General features: G+C 37.8%; 1 protein-coding gene across 1 annotated transcript in view; it reads left to right on the forward strand.

Annotated features, from left to right (window-relative positions):
• LOC128364918 (uncharacterized) overlaps positions 1-14,018 on the forward strand; it is a 40,429-nt gene extending 26,411 nt beyond the window's left edge. Inside the window, exons 9-19 of the mRNA XM_053325537.1 lie at positions 1,806-2,348; positions 4,729-4,817; positions 5,319-5,522; positions 5,670-5,852; positions 6,633-6,732; positions 8,122-8,253; positions 10,193-10,279; positions 10,585-10,683; positions 10,907-10,948; positions 12,419-12,451; positions 13,458-14,018. Of these exons, the coding sequence (XP_053181512.1) occupies positions 1,806-2,348; positions 4,729-4,817; positions 5,319-5,522; positions 5,670-5,852; positions 6,633-6,732; positions 8,122-8,253; positions 10,193-10,279; positions 10,585-10,683; positions 10,907-10,948; positions 12,419-12,451; positions 13,458-13,488 (1,543 nt within the window). The 3' untranslated portion in view covers positions 13,489-14,018. The remainder of the gene's footprint in view (positions 1-1,805; positions 2,349-4,728; positions 4,818-5,318; positions 5,523-5,669; positions 5,853-6,632; positions 6,733-8,121; positions 8,254-10,192; positions 10,280-10,584; positions 10,684-10,906; positions 10,949-12,418; positions 12,452-13,457) is intronic.
• The last annotated feature ends 4,291 nt before the right edge of the window (positions 14,019-18,309 follow it).

Below are 18,309 nucleotides of genomic sequence, written 5' to 3' on the forward strand. Positions count from 1 at the left end.
CCTAGCTCTCGTACAAGGTGTGTGTGTGAGTGCATGTATCCATGGGTACACAAGCAAGCTTATGTGTGAGTGTGTGCATCAGTTTTACTTGCGTGTATAAGAAAATAAAAGTTTGTCCATGTAGCTTCAACTCTACATTAGCAAAGAGTACATAATCGTGATTCTTTTCTATTCAAGTGAATGGGAAGGTCTATCTACTATCCACTATTGAGTGGTTACATACAAATAAAGAAAATTCAATTTTACTACTGTGTTTATTCAGTCAAAAGTTTGGACACACATTCTAATTCAAGTGAATGGGAAGGTCTATCCACTATTGAGTGGTTACGTATAAATAAAGAAAATTCAATTTTACTACTGTCGTTGATCCTGCAGACAAGTATTACAAAAGTCATACCTGCGTATTTCACTCTCTGTTGTTAAAGGTGCTCCTTTTCTGTGTCAAAGAGTTTTCTTGTAAACAAACAACAAAGGTTTCTGTTTATGCTCAATCTTACTCACCAAAACACATAGGACCTGATTTACTAAGATCCCAAATAAAGGGTACTAAATTGCATGCACAATACAATAGATTGCACGTTTCGTTTGCATGAGTTTTGCAGGTGATCTACTAAGAATAACTGCATAAATGAAAACAGGTGCAACAGGGTGGAGACAGCAGTATTTAAATGAGGGTTTTCTGTGTCTTAATGGAGAGTTTAGACGAGCAGAAAGCCCACAAGCACAAAATGAAATTTGAACAGATTCTAGTGGAAGAGGTTAACAAATACGGTATATTGAGTTATAACAAAAACAAATATTACCAGAAAAACAGATATATGGGGACAAAGTCAATGCTGTTAGTATAACCAAAAATATTCCACTACAAAAATATTAACACAGGTGGAAAAAATCCATCCCGTCATTGTGCCTCCATCTTTTCTCTACACTGACAGCAGTCATCTGTGTGCAGTGCTCAGCCGGTTAATACCTGCCCTTCAAAGGTATTATTTATAGATGTAGTTTCCATCAGAAAAATTACCCTCAGGTTTGGTAAATCACAATGTGTGTGCTAAATAACATATTTGCATTTTCTCCTCCCTGTATTTTGCACAGTGGGGTTGAAACGCCCCACATTGCATATTCATTATGGAAAACGGACTAAATGGACAGCGTGTATTATCCTGCACAGTTGAAAGACGCAAACCTCAGTGCGCTGCCTTAGTAGATCAGCTTGTACATTTATTGCGGGTGATGTCAAGTTTGCACACGTTTTTACACATGCAAACCGTTTGTAAATCAGGCCCATAGTGTATCCTTGATGCCCAACAAACATGTTGAAAAATGTTGAAATCTGAATTGTTACTTTACATCCATTGTCCTTGTCCTCTTCTTCCCTTCTTTTGCTGGAAAGTTGCTGCATTACTTGGCACATGGCCTCCACCTGTAGCTAGATGGAAAATTATGAAACCATTGGCAGGAATTTAGATTGCATCAACCTGCATTGCACCATAGTGCTACCAAACTCCACAACATACCTTTAATGTGAAGCTCAGATATTTAAATTTACCAGTCTAACAAACTGATAAACAGAAGTTGTGCAAGGAAAATGTATTCTTGCAAGCCACTGATCCGAAAGATGGTATACAGGGCTTTTGACTAGCTTTGAATGGAAGTAGAGCCTAAACATTTTGTACATTTCAAAAGTCATGGCTCAGATGGACATGATGGTCGTGGTTCACTGTCATTAATATTAACTGTTCTTTCTGAATTTCTCATTCTCTTTGCTCTGACCCACAATCCCCTATCCCCCCCCAAAAAAACAGACACCAAGAAGTGACATCACAACTTTTATCCAAGACAACCAATGAGAATACTGCATACCAGTGGACAGGAAGTCAGAATGTAACTCAGGGTCAAACCCAATATGGCTACAATTATCACCACATTGACCAAAGAACTGAAAACCAGGGTGCCTCTGCAGCCTGCGTAGATACTAAATCTGACAGCCAGGAGAATACTACAGATGTCTATGCTGAGTTTACAACTGATGCCACAACTGCACAGTATGGTGCTGACCAAGCTGAGAGCTATTATGAACCTGGAGTGATTGCAGACTACAGCTTGGAAGATCCAGGTGCCACGTTCCAGTACAGTGGTGAAAGCCAATACGGAAGTGACCAAAATTCCACACATGTCTCTGAAGTCCAGTGCTCTCAGTATCAAGCTGATGGTCAGAGCCACTATGAGACAGACCAAGCGCAGTACCATTTTGATGGACAGCTATTCTATCAATCAAATATCGACGCTCAGAGGGAAGATCATGCGCGGTATGTGCCAGAGGAATACGTCCACTTTCTCCTCTCAAGGTGAGCTGTCAATTATACAGACTCAATTTGACCAGTCAGTGAGCTCCATACTTCCATTTTTAGTGCCTGCTGGGATCAGCTAAAGGCTCATCCTTTTTAGAAGTTAAGTTTTTTCCCCCATTTGTCTTTCTTAAAGGCTGAAACATGATGTTAGTTTGCGTCCACTATGGATATGTGAAAGAGAGAGCGAAAGAGTGCAACATTGGATCAGTGTGGGTTTTCCAAAGGCTAAGAGCTGCATTACTGGTCTTTTACCACAAAGAGGCAGCACAGATTAATTTTTAAACCTATGATTAATCCTGTAGAACATTCATTCTTTGTGCCAAGGCTATCACATATTGGCATATTAATATCTAAAAATGAGCAGCTGTAAAGGTATTTTCATACTGTAGGTGTTGGGTAATTAAATGCTTTATATGGGGGTTCAACAAAGTACTAAAGAAGCAGACCTGGATTAATTTATACATAGACCACAAGATGTACAGATAAAATGTGACTGGTGTTACCTTAACATGTGGGTGTGATTATTTCCTGATACACAACCTGATTCCAGATGGAATCATAATTGCTGGTCAAGATGAAGGACATGGTGGGAGAGTGCTGGCATCAATGTCAGGAGCTGAAAGCAGTGCTTTACATGTGCTGAACTGCTAAATAGCATGCTAAGGGATTGGGTTTCATGTGGATCAGATAGAGATGTGAGAGAGAAGACAAAAACAGAGTCAGGACAGATTTTTGCATATGTTGGAATCTGATTGGCCACCCTTGGTGCCCCCTGACATATTGCCATCTGACAAATGTCAATTAAGGAAACACATGAAGCCCAGTGACAACAAAACATTTAATTCCAGGAAAATAAATATTGCATCTTCCTCCAACAAATGGTTTATTAACATATTACCATTTATGTGATGCCTACCTTCTTACAATATTGCAATAAATGATGTATCTGCCACAAGTGTAACCACTGTATATTTGTCTTAAAGAGTTTATGGCCCTTTTGATAGCCTTTAAAAACATATTCTTTAATCATGATCATAATTGCCCAGTGGGTAGATCTCATCACTGATTTGGCTTGACCCCAGAATAGCAGCTGTGTTTCGGTTTCAGCGAAATGACTTTGGTAAACAAGGAAATTATGAACAGCCACAAAATAAATGAATAATTCTGTTCTTAATTAGTTTTTGGTGATAATGCATATTGAAGTATGAATTTAATAATGATATTATTTAACAAAAGCATTGTAACAGATAAGAGTTCCCTTTTAAGATATTCCAATAGTTTAATAATACAAATGATTTTCTTTTGTAATACATTGCTAAAGCAGCGCATTAGCTCGACAGCTCTCCCACCTAATGTAATTCATTAACTTCATCCAGTGTTGATTCATGTTTTATCTGCTAAGCAGTGATTGATTTTACCCATGATCATCATCATGGAGTACAGCTCTGCCTGTCATAGGTATGCATGTAGTCTTCTGTGGCTCTGGAAGGAGCCTTTTGTAAGTTTTTCTTTTTTTAAACTTACTCTTGTGAGTCTCCTAACTTTATGGAAGTGCAAGCAAAACTGGATTACCTCGCATTACCTCGCATTACCTCGAGTGAAAATGATGACTTAGATTACAGTCTGTCTATATTTTTCACATTACATTTTTTATTTCATCTAAATCAGATGTCTAGTAATAATTTTCTGTGTGTGCATGTGCCTGATTGTACATTGTGCAGGGTGCTACAACTTAACTGTTCCTCATTAGCAGTTACATCAAGGTACTTATATTGTCCCACTTTGTAAATCTGATGACCCGCCCTTTCTCTGGGGTACACGACCCTCCCCTGTCTTTTAGTGTGTGTGTCTGTGTGTCTGTGTGTTTGTGTGTTTGTGTACTTCAGTCAGTGATGGTGGGAGAATATGGAGAGAGGGAAAGGTAGGTGTCCTAGGATGGATTTTAAAAGAAAAGCCTTTTGAATATGTCTGTTTTTGTGTGTATGATCATGTGTGCTGGTTTGTCTGTGCTGCTTCTCTCTATTGTTAGCGGGCCTTATGCTAATCAGAATCTGTGAGAGGGGCTTTAGTTGGGGGGAGGTAGCAACACTGCGCAGTATTGTTTCCTCAGCCCACACGTGCAGCCTGGGAATGAAGCAGTGAGTCTCTTTCTGCTTTCCTCAGTCTGCTTTGTCACTTCTGTAATCTTTTATGTCCTCAGTCAAAACAACAGAAATTCTAGTTCAATGTCATGGGAAAAGTTAGATTCTTTTTCTTTGTAGATGATTGTCTTTGGCTTGTTTGGCCCAATTCTATGCGTAGCTGTTCCTATGGTGGTAGTGGTGATAGCAGTGATAATTTATGTCGTGGCTCATTATTGTGTTTCTGTGCCTCTTAGCAGGCACTCCCAACAAGGAGACAGCGCAGCTGGGATGATGATGAAGATGGCTTCCAATGAGGAAGCCGAGGAAATGGAAAACAGAGAAGGTAAATGAACAGCTAGATAAACTAAACTTTATCTCAATTTTTTTAAACAATATTTTAATGCTGATGATTTTTGTTGCATCTTTCCATAGGTTAAAGTATAAGATAGATATCAGTGTGAGGTCTGTGGAAGAAACAGTGTTGAATGTATGATCAGTGTCAAAATTTGAATGTGTGAATTAAGTATTTTTATAATGTAAATGAAAGAATGATAATTATTAATGAGAGTTACTTGGATTTATCAGACAAATGCCAATGGAAATGTATTCCCATTTTTCATAAAACTGCTCTCAACAACTCTGTGTTCTGTTGCCACAGTAGAGTTAAAAATCTTCTTTTCCTTTTTTCAGTGTTGTTATGTATTTTTTAAGACAGTTAAATCTATTGTAATAAAGCTCCTTAAAACATAGCCACATAATCTACAGTGAACCTACACCCCATTGTGACAAAAACATGCACAAACTTAAAAAATCTCCCTCTGACTAGACCCATCCTCCTCTGTAGATCTGTCAGGCGGGTCCAATCAAAGGAGGAAGTTAGCAGCTCCCCCAATGAACGTGTCACTGGACCGCAGTGAAGGGTCCATCCTCTCAGAGGATGCCCTGGATACAGAGGATGAGGCTTTGGATACAGGGGATGACCTGGATCTCAATCTAGATGAGCTGGACACATCGGATGAGGCAGACTCACGGGAGTTCAACAGACATGGTGAGACACGCCTGAGGATACTCTACGAACATGTCTAAATGTGTATATAAATGTATTGCATATATTGTCCCAAAAGAAGAAATAGTGCAAATATAAATATTCAATTATGACGTTTTGTAAAACATCACCTGTCTGTGATGTCACAAGCAGGGGAGTCAGAGGAATCTAATCCTGGAGCAGGAGCAGCATCAAGTGAAGCTGTTGGAGGACACAGAGCAGCTGAGGAGGGCCGGGAGAGCAGACTGTGGAGGAGCGTGGTTATTGGAGAGCAGGAGCATCGTATTGATATGAAGTGCATTGAGCCTTATAGAAGAGTCATCTCTCATGGAGGTACACACACACACACACACACACACACACACACACACACACACACACACTCAGTTTTATAATCCAGACACACCTGTTAGTCCTATGTTGCATGGTGATTGATAATTTCATATCCTGCTCACTTGCACAATTGTTTTTTTCCCATGTGTGATTGAATCATATTTACTTGAGGATTTTATGCTTTGGAAATATGTTCGAAATACTTCTGTTTAACTTATGAGTACTCCTTATTAATATGACCTCATTCCAAGCAGCCCTTAACATTGTTGGACAATGGGTGTCAGACTCCCACTGTGTCCATTCAAATTCAGATTATGGCATCTGAATGGGCACACTCATAACCTGTATTATTATAGTATGCTGACCACACAGTGAAAGGGAGAAGAGTGGTTTGCATTTGAATCATTAAACTTACTAAATCAGATCCAGACAAATATTAGCAATTATAATGCAAAGTACTCTGTTATATCTGAAAATGTTCTCTGTTTGGAAACTGAAGACACACATGCTCTGCCCTGCCCTTTCCCATATAAGGCCTCCCACTCAAACCCCTTACCCATGACCCATATGTGTATATTTAAAAAAGATGACATGTTAACAATAGTGCTCACTAATGGGCCTTGAATTAATGGGTCACAATTATTACATACATAAAACAAAGTGAAGAATTGCAAGCAAATTCAAGAATTTTTGAGAAATGTATTTTACACAGATGTATGAATGCATTTGCTTTAATTATAAGTGAGACCCACTATGAATGTCCTTTTTGTCTGTTTTCAGGTTATTATGCTGAACAGAATGCCATCATTGTGTTTGCAGCTTGCTTTCTACCAGACAGCGACTGTGACAATTACAATTATGTAATGGAAAACCTTTTTCTGTAAGTAAAACTACATTATATGATCAAAAGTATGTTGGCACAAGAATTTTACACACATGATTGTTGAACATCACATCCAAAAAACCCTGGGCATCAATATTCTGGTTTACCAGCCTTTACTCTATTGCGTTAAAAATAAAAAATAAAAATGTACGCAGCCACTGTGACATCACCCACTGGTTTGATGCCCTGTTTTGAAGCCTCAAATTTGCCATTTTGATCATTGCCATCTTGGATTTTTGGAAGCCCAAAAGTGATGAGAAGTGACCATATTTGAACAACAGACTGAAGCTGACCCTAAATCTAACTGCTACTTTGTTTACAACGATGCATTCACTCTCTATAGTACACTGTGATAATGCTAATTTTCGCTATTGAAAAACAGGCTTAAAACCATTCAAACAAAATGTTACTTACTGGAAAAAATGGAGAGTTTCTTTTGACACTTGAAGAAGAAATTGTTGGCCACCAAAATGTTACAATTAGCTTTGATGAACTGAAAACACATTGAAATAGCAATGGCTAAGGCTACTCTGTGAATCTGGGGTTACTCCACAACTACATTACCTAAACAACATTGTTGACATGGTAGGGACTTGTTAAACATAACCATATCCTGAAGCATACACTGCTTTATCATCACATTTTAATTAAATGGGATCATAATGTACAAAATGAAGATCGTGCTGTATTGAAGAAGACTTAAAATGAGCAATTCAGACCATAGACTCATTAGGAAACTGTTTACTGAGGTAATGAATCAAGTAAGAAGTCATTTTCACATAGGCTTCCATACAATCTTACTTCATTCCGGGGCCATTGATGTCACCCCCTTAAGGCCATTAGAGAGAGTAAAGGTTTAAGATTTAAGGCACTTCCACATTTGCTTTGCTTTTCAGACCCATAAGTACCGGCTTGCTCAACTGGCAAGACTTTTGCTGTAGAGAAAGGTTGCAATACATTTCTATTTGGACTTCTTTGAGCATGAAAGCACTGGCATGTTAAAACAGGAAAGTGCCTTCCCCAAACTGTTGCCTTGCCCCAAAGTTGGAAGCACATTAGTGTGTTCTAAGGCCACTGTTGCTGTAGTGTCAAGATTTGACATTTGAAATAAAAAATCATGCCCAAATCATGGGATAAAGCCCCAGACCAAAACTACAGAAACATATATGGACAGGGCACATGCATTTTCTCATATGACACAAAGAGGCTGTTAAAATGCTTTATTAAGCCAGAAAATACATTACATACTGGTGTCAACAGACAACCATTAAGTAAATACAGAACAATTCACTTAACAATGAAATGTATTCTTATCTTTTGTGACTTTGTTCTGATTTTTTTTTTAAATATCAGACTTACAAGTTTCCATTGTTTGTCTTTGTGTAGATATGTAATAAGCACCTTGGAACTTATGGTGGCTGAAGATTACATGATCGTTTACCTGAATGGAGCCACACCTCGCAGGAGAATGCCTGGCTTTACCTGGATGAAAAAGTGTTACCAAATGATTGACAGAAGGTAATATACATACAATCAATTGCACAGTTTTAATGTAAAGCACATGCACACAAATAGTGGAAAAATTCAAGCTATTGTCCCCCCCATCCACATAAAACCACACACCTGGCACACACTCTCTCACCTTTCTTTCACAGAAAACTCTTTTGACTTCAAACACTTTTATTTTTCTGTGATCAAGACCTTGTGTGATGGAGCCACTGGTATAATTAAATATGTCATATTAAGATATCAAGTTTTAATGACATTATATTATGCAGTTATATTCTGTGGATTGTCTAAAGTAGAAAAAGTCAAAAGCAATCTTTAACTGGACAAATTAATGTTACTCAGCAACATCTGCCATCAAAGTGCTCTTTAGAAATATTAATAACTCAGTATTGCTGTGGCACCCATCACTAGATGACTTTATATTGATTAAACGTAAAGCTTAGTTTGTATGAAGACATACACATGCATGCTCAGTTAACATTAGCACATTTAAAATTATATTATAAATTACATTACATTATATTACATTGTAAATTATAAAAGATAATGAGTGAATTCAAGCTTGGTTCAGGGGTTTGTATACTTTCTCAAAACAAATTAAATAGAATAAACAGAACTCTGTAATTCTGTTTAGTAATGATTGGTTGTAATTCTTGCAAGAATCTGAGCTGTATCACAATGCTGCTCAAATATTTTATATTGATTGTATAATTAACAATATAAATGAGGAACCGTGGATTGATATTGAAAACCAGCAGTTATACCCAAATAGTTTACCCCCAAGTGTAAGTACACTTGGGCGGGGTGAAAATAATATTAGGCCAAGGAATAGAACACATGCAAATTTGGAACAACCCATTAATAACTATTCAAAATTCCCACGCATTATAAACTATAATTCAGTACTTTTAAGTACTCAAGGACAAATATAAACAAAAACACACTGAATTCTGTAAGAATTGTGAAGCTGAATTATAGAAAGGAAAGGACAGTATTGGAAGACAGCAGTAAAGAGAAACATTTCCAAAAAGTATGGAGTCATCTATGAATCTTTGTAGAGTGGAGTCTCAGAATCATGTCTCATGAATCAACATCTATAAAATCATGTTTTTGTGTTTTTGCTGTTTGTCCTATTTTAGCTTTGCCTTTGTGTGTGTGTGTGTGTGTGTGTGTGTGTGTGTGTGTGTGTGTGTGTGTGTGTGTGTGTGTGTGTGTGTTTGTGTATGTGTCTGTGTGTCTGTGTGTCTGTTTTTGTTTGTATATGTGAGTAGTTGTGATTCTCTGTATTTGAGGGTTTAGGGGTATGTGTAAGTGTGTGTTTATTATTGGGTGGGTGAGGATAATATAATATCAGTGATGACAACTGAAGGTGATTGTATGGAAGTTAGTGGCTGAGCAATTTAAGCAGTCCAAATTTTTGTACTTTAATTTCTAGAAGGAATGACAACAATGTTGAAGGGTTATTTGTATTGCTAATCTAAAAAGAGATTTAATGTTGCCCACAACTGTAACAGATGAAATCTTTAAAATGTGATGTAATTGTAGTATTGTTGGCATAAAGTAGGGTACATGCTTTTCTTGTTGTAATTTGGGAATGTTTGAGGTCACTATATAGTGTATAGATTTCACACTGAAATAAAATGGTATGCGGTAAGTACAGTGCACTACAAAATACTGAGTGATTTTGGACACAGCCCAAATGTGGTCAATACATCAGTGCTACAATAAAATAATTGCAGCTCAATGTGCGGTCTTCCTCTTTTTAAATATGTTATTGCTTCTGGTGTGCATCATGTGGTTTTTAATCCTCTGAAGTTGAAAAACTTTACTGTTAAAAAAACTTCACTAAAAAACCTCCTTAGATGTGTAGGTAAGAATGTAATACTTTTGAAAATGAATAAGTTATTGCCAAGCTTACACTACTTCTGCTTCTTCTCTTGTCCCACAGACTGAAGAAAAACCTTAAAATGTTCATCATTGTCCATCCTTCCTGGTTCATACGGACATTGCTGGGAATCACCAGACCCTTCATAAGGTCTTATTGTTGTACTTTATGTTTAGACAAGACTCTCAAAAATATATAAATTGAACTCTTGATTCTACCAATGACTATATCCCTGCTACCAGTACATATGGGAAAGAAATTGAAACCCTCTGTGAGGATACTTTTGATGTATTAGAATTTGACACAAATCATAATGCAAACCCTTTGTATCCCAAGTTACATCTAAGAAAACAATCTGATTACAATGAAAATCCAGCAGCCAACTTGCCACCTCACAATGGTTGAATCAGCTACACATCACTAATACAAACCTTTATAACTTACGTTTTTTACAGCTCCAAGTTCAGCAGTAAGATCAAGTATGTGAATAGTCTGCGGGAGCTTGGAGAAATCATCCCAATGGAGTATGTCCACATTCCACCCAGCATTGTCAAGTGAGTATGCTTGTATCAAATATTTACTGGAAACAACTCTAGATGTTTAACCTGAAACAACACTTTGCCACCCTTGGAACACTTTAGCCTCTGTTACTTTAAACTAACTCAAGAATAACACACTGACTTTCTCCATGAAAAAGGGAAACAAACACTTTGCAAACTTATATCCCAAGTGCCTAAACTAGGCATGCTCATACTCTCACTCTCACTCTGCCCCAAGGTATGACGAGGAGAGGGGTATACACAAATATGCATGCATAAGGTAAAGCAACTAACATGCCTGTATTGATCAGTTGGCTGTGCAAAAGTCTCCCTGAAAAATCCTTGTGCGCTACTATGAACTGTCACATCCTCTGATGAACTAACCTTGCGTTGTCTCCTTATCCAACATAGTATAAGACAGACCCTGAGTTTTTTTCATCTCTCAGCCTGTGATATGGTTTTCTCTGTAAATTGGTTCATTTCACCCCTCACTTGTTGCATTTCAGTGGAAATATAATGAACATATATATACTAAAATAATTTGAACTAACAACCATTTACATTTTCAACCCAACCGGTCAGCTCAGATGGCCGCCCACCTACCGCCCGGTTCTGCTCTACGTTTCTTCCTGTTAAAGGGGAGTTTTTGCTCATGAGGGAATGTTGGGTCTTTGTATATAATAGAGTATGGTCTAGACCTACTCTGGATGAAGAGTGCCCTGAGATAACCTCTGTTGTGATTTGGAATTATATAAATAAACTGACAAAACATACACAGTGACACCCCAACTGGCTGGTCTGGTGTTTTGCTGTTGAAGAACCTACCAGCAAGGCATAGTGGGACAGAATGGAACAGTCTCTAATTTTTCTGTCAGTTTGAAAGTAGTGTGTCTTTATGACTTTCTCATAATTGGCTGCATAATATTTGCTTGCAAAAAACAATACGAGGTGCAGTATTTTAACTATACAGTAGCTGCCTGACAACAGCCTCCAGAGAGATGAGTCACAACTATAAACATCAATTTTAGTACCAGAAAATTCCCTTAGGGGACAAAAAAAGTAACACCGAACCTAGAACCTTGAAAAATATGATCAAGGTAGCAAGTCAGTTGTCAGGATAATATAAACATTGGAACAAAGGTTTTGGTTATCTGGTGAGGACCGTGTGATACATAGGGTTTTATGCATGATAACCTCCTATATATCTATTTTTTCTCTAGGTCTGTAGTATAAAAGTGGAAAGGTTATATTTGCAGCTCACAGACTCTCTGAAACATACACCAACACTTGCTAATGTGTTTTTTGCACATAAAATAGAGTGTAGCTGAGAAAAATATAAACTTCTAACTTCAACCCTCTCCATTATCTAAGGGGCCATGACTTGTACGTTTTCGCCTGTCTTGTGCCACTGAGCATGTATTGAATCTGAAAACTATTATAACTATTAAACTACTATAAATTGCTATTGGTAAAACACTGACTCTTTTGAGTGGTTCACTGTTGGAAAATGATTGCACCCTATGCATTGCAGTGCATCTGTACCTCACTCCTTTAATCTAAAACAATCCTACTTCAGAGCACTGATGCTTGTTTTCCTTTCCTTCCATTCCCCCTCCTACCACAGTCTGGATACAGGCTACTAATCCCCAACAATTGCATGTATCCTGACAATGAGGTTGCTGCCTTCCCATGTGTTTCTCCTTGCCTCACTAATCTTTGCTCTCTGCTCTCTGACCAAATGCTAAACCAGACTGGACACAGAATTGCAGGACACAGCAGCTAAGTAAGTTGTGTGTAATCATTCTCTGTCAATGAATTGAACAGAGACAAAGAAGATATTGCTATTCTGCTGACATCCCTAATACTCAATTAACAGGAAGTTTGCACATGTTAAAAGAGATATAGGAAGGGTTTACACATAGCTGCTGTGCCAACTTTAAGTACTAATTAACTTTGTCTTGTAGTGATGTGACACAAAAGTCCTTATATTTCCTTGGTTCTGCTTCTGACGATCACAGAATAACCCTACTGGCCAAATAGTTAATCTGATTAATTAACTTCTAAACCTTACTAGCTTATTACTGATTAACCAAGACATGGACACATACTGTAGAGGCACTGGTCGTCTCAACCTAAAACAATAGGGAACAATTTCATGTTTTGTTCAATTACATTGAAATTGAATACTTCAGACATCTCCTACTGGACTCGCCATTCTGCCTCATGTTGGGTTTACCGAACATTTTGATGCTAGCTTTTAATCAGAGACAAAGTGGCAAAGCTTTTTATGATTGTCTCTGACTCTGACAGTGAGTAAATAGTACAGTATGACAAAGCTATTGTACCCAATGTAAATTAATCTGTTTGTATGACTTCCCCAGTCATACAGTCATATGCTCTTTTTATCAATATAATTGATAAAAAGAGCATAACAACTGACTCATAACTGTGAGATTGTATTAATTGGGATGGTAAACATCTTTTAACAATGCAACAGTGATTCTTCCATATAGGTTTCCATGGAAATGTTGATTTTGCAGAGTTTGTAGCTAACAAAAATACGTAACGTTTGAATGTCAATAAGCATATCTTCAGTTTCTGTTATATTTAAAAAAATATGTGCAGGGGTCTACTCTGAGTGCCATTTACTTGGTGATTTGACTGATATGTGAGAAATAAAAACAGCATATTGTCTTCAGTGGCAAACTCATTACTTTAAAATGTTTAATTATAATCCTTCAATCACAAAGATGCACTACATCTTTTTCTGTCTCTCCTCCCTCTCTCAGAGCCGACAAGAAGGGGAACTCAGCTGTTTAACAAGATACCTGATACCAAGATATCTTCTCCTTGCATTATGCTGTACTCTACAGCAGCATATATGAAAAAAGCCTGTAGCATGATGTGTACGGCACATAGTTGTTACACCAACAACTAGCAATGGGTTAGACAGCAAGATGCTGTGGTACAAGACATCCAGCAATTGCTCATTCTTTGAGGTACTAACCTGTGGGTGTTGAACATCATAGTTTATTTACAGTGCAAAGCCCTGCACTGTGCTGAAGGGAAGATGCTTTATCGTGCACTACTGTACTTTACACAGTACTTGATTGTGTTCTTCATTTGATGGCTTTTGTTTCATTCATCTGTAATTGGACCAATGCTCTAGCTCTGATTCTTGTTTGAATGACTTTGGAAGAATTATTAACGGCTTTATTACATTCCTGTACCTTGTACGTGTACCTAGCTGTACCTTTTATAGCCCATGGTATTAAGTGTGGACATTCAAAAGCCATAACAAGGCTTGTGATCTTTCATCCAATAACCAAATACATGCCAACAGTTGTATAATTTCCCATCTTACAAATAAACATTTGTGACCCCTGGATATCCTGGATGTTACTGACGTTCTACTAACAGACTGTAATGTTGAGTGATGCTTGATTTAGACTCTAATTTTTGGCAAAGTTTACAAAAATATGTGTGTTTACAAAATATGTTGAAATGTCATATTATAAAGATAGCAAAGTAGCTGTAATCAGTAGCTGCAGAAATGTGTTGCATGCTGTCAGTTGCTACAGTTTAGTCATGGTTTGTGTGTGTGTGTGTCAGAGAGTCATTTTGGGGTTTTAAAAACATGCTCCACCTTAAAATATAAGGGGTTATCAAGACATGCCGCATGCAAATATATAAATAATGAGGTTAAATTATTCTTAGTTACAAAAGTTCTGATCAATCAGGAATAGGCATAGTTTTAACAATTAATAGATGTTTACAGACTGTATGGACTAATATGCACAAGACATCTACTTCTTTTACAGTAATTCACTACATGTTTACAATCTGGTAGGCAAACTAGAATTAAAATACACAATAATTAAGATCAGTGTATATGATAGAATTGTGGCATTGAGGCTTTTATGGCCGAAATTTTTCTGCAGGTGGCATGCCTTCATATCGCCTAGCTAATTTTTCCCAATGGCTATCTACTCCATGTCCTTGTGGAGAGCCCTGATACAAGGCTGGAATATTCAAATGGAAAACAAACAACCATTAACCTAGAACGTAGAAGTTCTTTAGGTGATAAAAAGCAGATTTGGTGACATACCCCACAGTTCAATTCTGAGTCAAAGACCACACCATGGTTTCTTGCTTGTTGGGTTGGACCAAGTCCATGTCCAAGGGATTTTAATTTTGCAACTTTCTTTCTCAGTTTTTAAACCTGTGGTAACTTCAGCCTAAAAAGAACCACTCGACACTTCTTGGCCATAGTTGTACTTTGTATAAGGACGGCAAAATGAACTAGAAAACTGCAAGCAGTGTCGAACGGGCCATCGCACCTCCCAGTTCGACTGCGTGTAGCAGTCACTGAAGAGTTACAGCAGGCATTTAGAGGTCTTTGCTCCTGTTCCTTTAATTGAACATTGTGTGATGTGCTTAATATATCCACTAGATGGCAAGCTAAGACCACAAATGAATGTGGATGACATCAGAGCACAAATGCATGTGGATGAAGGGCCAAAAAGTCATCGAAAGTGAGCATTTTTCCTGGATGACCGACTTCCTGTTGGACTTAGGGTATGGGTCCAAGAGGCTTTTTTGTGCATCTGGACATGATACATAGGCCTTATCGATTTCATTTATATATGTCAATGTGGAAGGCGGGGCTTCCAAACTTTATGAATAGTCAATATTCGCGTTGTGGTATCAAATTAAAGTGCTCTTTAGTGTGAACCTACGTGGCCAATTTGGTGAGTCTGCGAACACCGGAAAGTTTTGTAAACAGTGTCGGGAAAAACTGAAAATTGTCGCACAAAATGTACGATAACCGACTTCCTGTTGGAGGGTATACCAATGAGACCTATAAGTCCTGTAAATTTCATGTTTTTGGTCACATGACCTGCTGTTAGGGGGCACTATGGAGCCCCCGGGCCACACCCACGCCCAATGATATTAAAAAATTTCACGCGCTGCATGTATAAACATCCGACAAAGTATGGAGGAGTTATAAGGAGTTGTTTGTTTATATAAACAAATGACTGCCACGCCCACCAGGTATAACGCAGGTGAATGCATAGCACAAGTTTTCATCAGGAAGGTCTGAGGATGATACAGTTCGAATCTGAAGTCTCTGGAGTCAAAGCTGTAGGAGGAGTTTGTTAAAGTACGAGGCCTGGAAATGGGGGAAAACGGCAGAAAAAATGCACCTGTGAATCAACATGGCCGACTTCCTGTTGGACTTGGGTATGGGGCTTTTTTGTGCATCTGGTGATGATATATATGAACCCCAAATTTTGTTCATGTAAGTGCATGTAGGAGGCGGGGCTTCAACTTTTAATGTTCCAGGGGGCGCTGTAGAGTCAGGTTGGCACTTATATCAAAAAACCATATTCATTACTTTTAACGAATGTGCCCAATTTGGCGTGTGTCGGAGTTTGCAGACTAGCGGGGTTAACGTTCATTAGTTGACTAGTGTGGCATTTACAGAGGGTTCAAGATTAAAAGTACTATTTTTATCATTTTTTTGCCAGAGCTGTCGTCTTCTTCTTCTTCTTCTTCGTTTCCGGCAGGCTAGATGCCTTGCGCCATGTTGCTGCCTCTCACTGGTGAATCATGGAAGTGCTTCAAAGGTGCGTGCTAGCAACAGGTTCGTAAGAGGTGCTCGGGTTAGCACCAACTGAGCACTGGCTCTAGCAGTAGCTCCGAACCAGCACTGGCTCCAGCTCGGTGGAAAAGGGGTATCAGAGGGAGAAGGCTCAGCCCCTCGACGTCCCTGTAGACCCGAAGGGCCTATTTGGTCCGGCGGTTGCCACCATGCAGAGACGATGCGAGGAGAAGAAAAAGGAGGGTGAAGCGCTTCAACTATCACCTGCATACAACAAATGAAATAAGAGGACAGAATCAGACAAATCTATGAGAAATCACAGTCATTAAATATGATAAATATTATTCAGGCATAAATCCTGACATGACTGTAATTTTCAACTTTTGTTCACCTAAAGAGCAGAACATATAAATGTGTTTTACCTGTAACTTTACGTGCAGCAGATTAGATCAGTCTTCTCTTTCTGTCCTTGAGCTGTCTTCTTCAACTTATTGGATGTACCTGATCAAGGGCACTGGTATAAATGGGTGTCAATAGGAGGAACAATTGGCTATGAAAGTAAAATTTCCTGTCAGCATTTTTCAAAGTAAAACATTTTTTCATGTACCTAAAAATGTATTTTAAAGAAAGAGTGAGAATGTACAGTGCACACATTTAATTTGTATCATTGGTATTTATAAATCTGTGTGTAATAACAGGCAATATTGTATCCAAAAATACATGCACAGTAACACAACTGCAAATATTTATCTTTCAAATACCAATTTAATCAATAGTTTTGGCATAGTTGTTGCTAATACTAGTCTTTAGGTTTAAAGGCTTTATGGTTGCAATATTTTTATAGTATTGGCCTATATTATGTAAGTACAGAAGGTTCAGAAACAATGACAACAAGCTACTCAGCTTTAATAATAGTTACTTTAAATACTTGTGTACTCCTACCAACTAACCCTAAAACTAGCATAAATCTGCCACAAAGCTCACAAAGTATGTGACCCTCCTTAGATGTGGAAATAATTTCCACTTCTGTAAATCAAAACTGAAAGTGTGACTGTGCGCAGAAACTTCTAAAATGTACTCTTTCGGAAACTGTCTGGAAACTGCAATATAATAGAAAGAAATGTTATATCCCTACAGTCTGGACACTGAGAGTTACAATCACAGTCATCAAATAAGCAGGAGTAACTGTACTGTACTACTGCTAAAATTATCACAGATTTGTGTTTTTATTCTGAAAGCAAAGTTGTCTGAGTAGATTTATTCTCCACTTCCTATTGTGTTTATACACACACAGATCATACAACTTTTCACTTTATTGATATGACATTTATGGAGGTACTTAGATATATTTAGATGTACATACACACACCGACACACCAAACCTGGAATATAGTGTAATTTGTTATCCAATATTTTATGTAAAAGCAATCAGTATACCTTCATTCAAGAAATGTACATTTTATTGCTGCTCTAATATGTGTAAAGAACTTCATGCCAGATTGAAATATTGCAGTGTTTCAGAATCAGAAAAAAAGCATCAATCCTTGTAATCCTTAAATAGAATGGGATGGTTTCGGCTCATAATAACCTCTCTATCTCTTTCATGTGTGTGCTTCATTTTTAATTTTTACCAGTAATAATATACATGTTAACAAATGAGGGGAAGAGCAACGTATAATTGGCCCACTGTTACATCTTCAGTTCAAATTAAAAATGTTTTAATAAACATAATTTCGAGATTCGAGATAGATTTTTCAAATTTACCAGTGGGTGCCTGGCTGAGTATAGTCTTCTTGTCGCCCTCTTGTGGTTAGACTCAGACACCAACGAAAGCACCAATAAACCTGCCAGTAATGATGTCAGTAGTGGGAGCCTATAAGGGCTTGTGTATATCCACTGGAAGTTTGAAGTTAAAAACAATTAAACAATTCCTTTTTTTCAGTTTTTGTTGTTGTTGTTGTTGTTGTTGTTTTTATTTGTTTTGTTTACACACCTCCCAAGAGGAACATTTCAGTAGCATGATCAGCAGTATCAAA

Source organism: Scomber japonicus, chromosome 9, assembly GCF_027409825.1.
Source record: "Scomber japonicus isolate fScoJap1 chromosome 9, fScoJap1.pri, whole genome shotgun sequence".
NCBI lineage: Eukaryota > Metazoa > Chordata > Actinopteri > Scombriformes > Scombridae > Scomber > Scomber japonicus.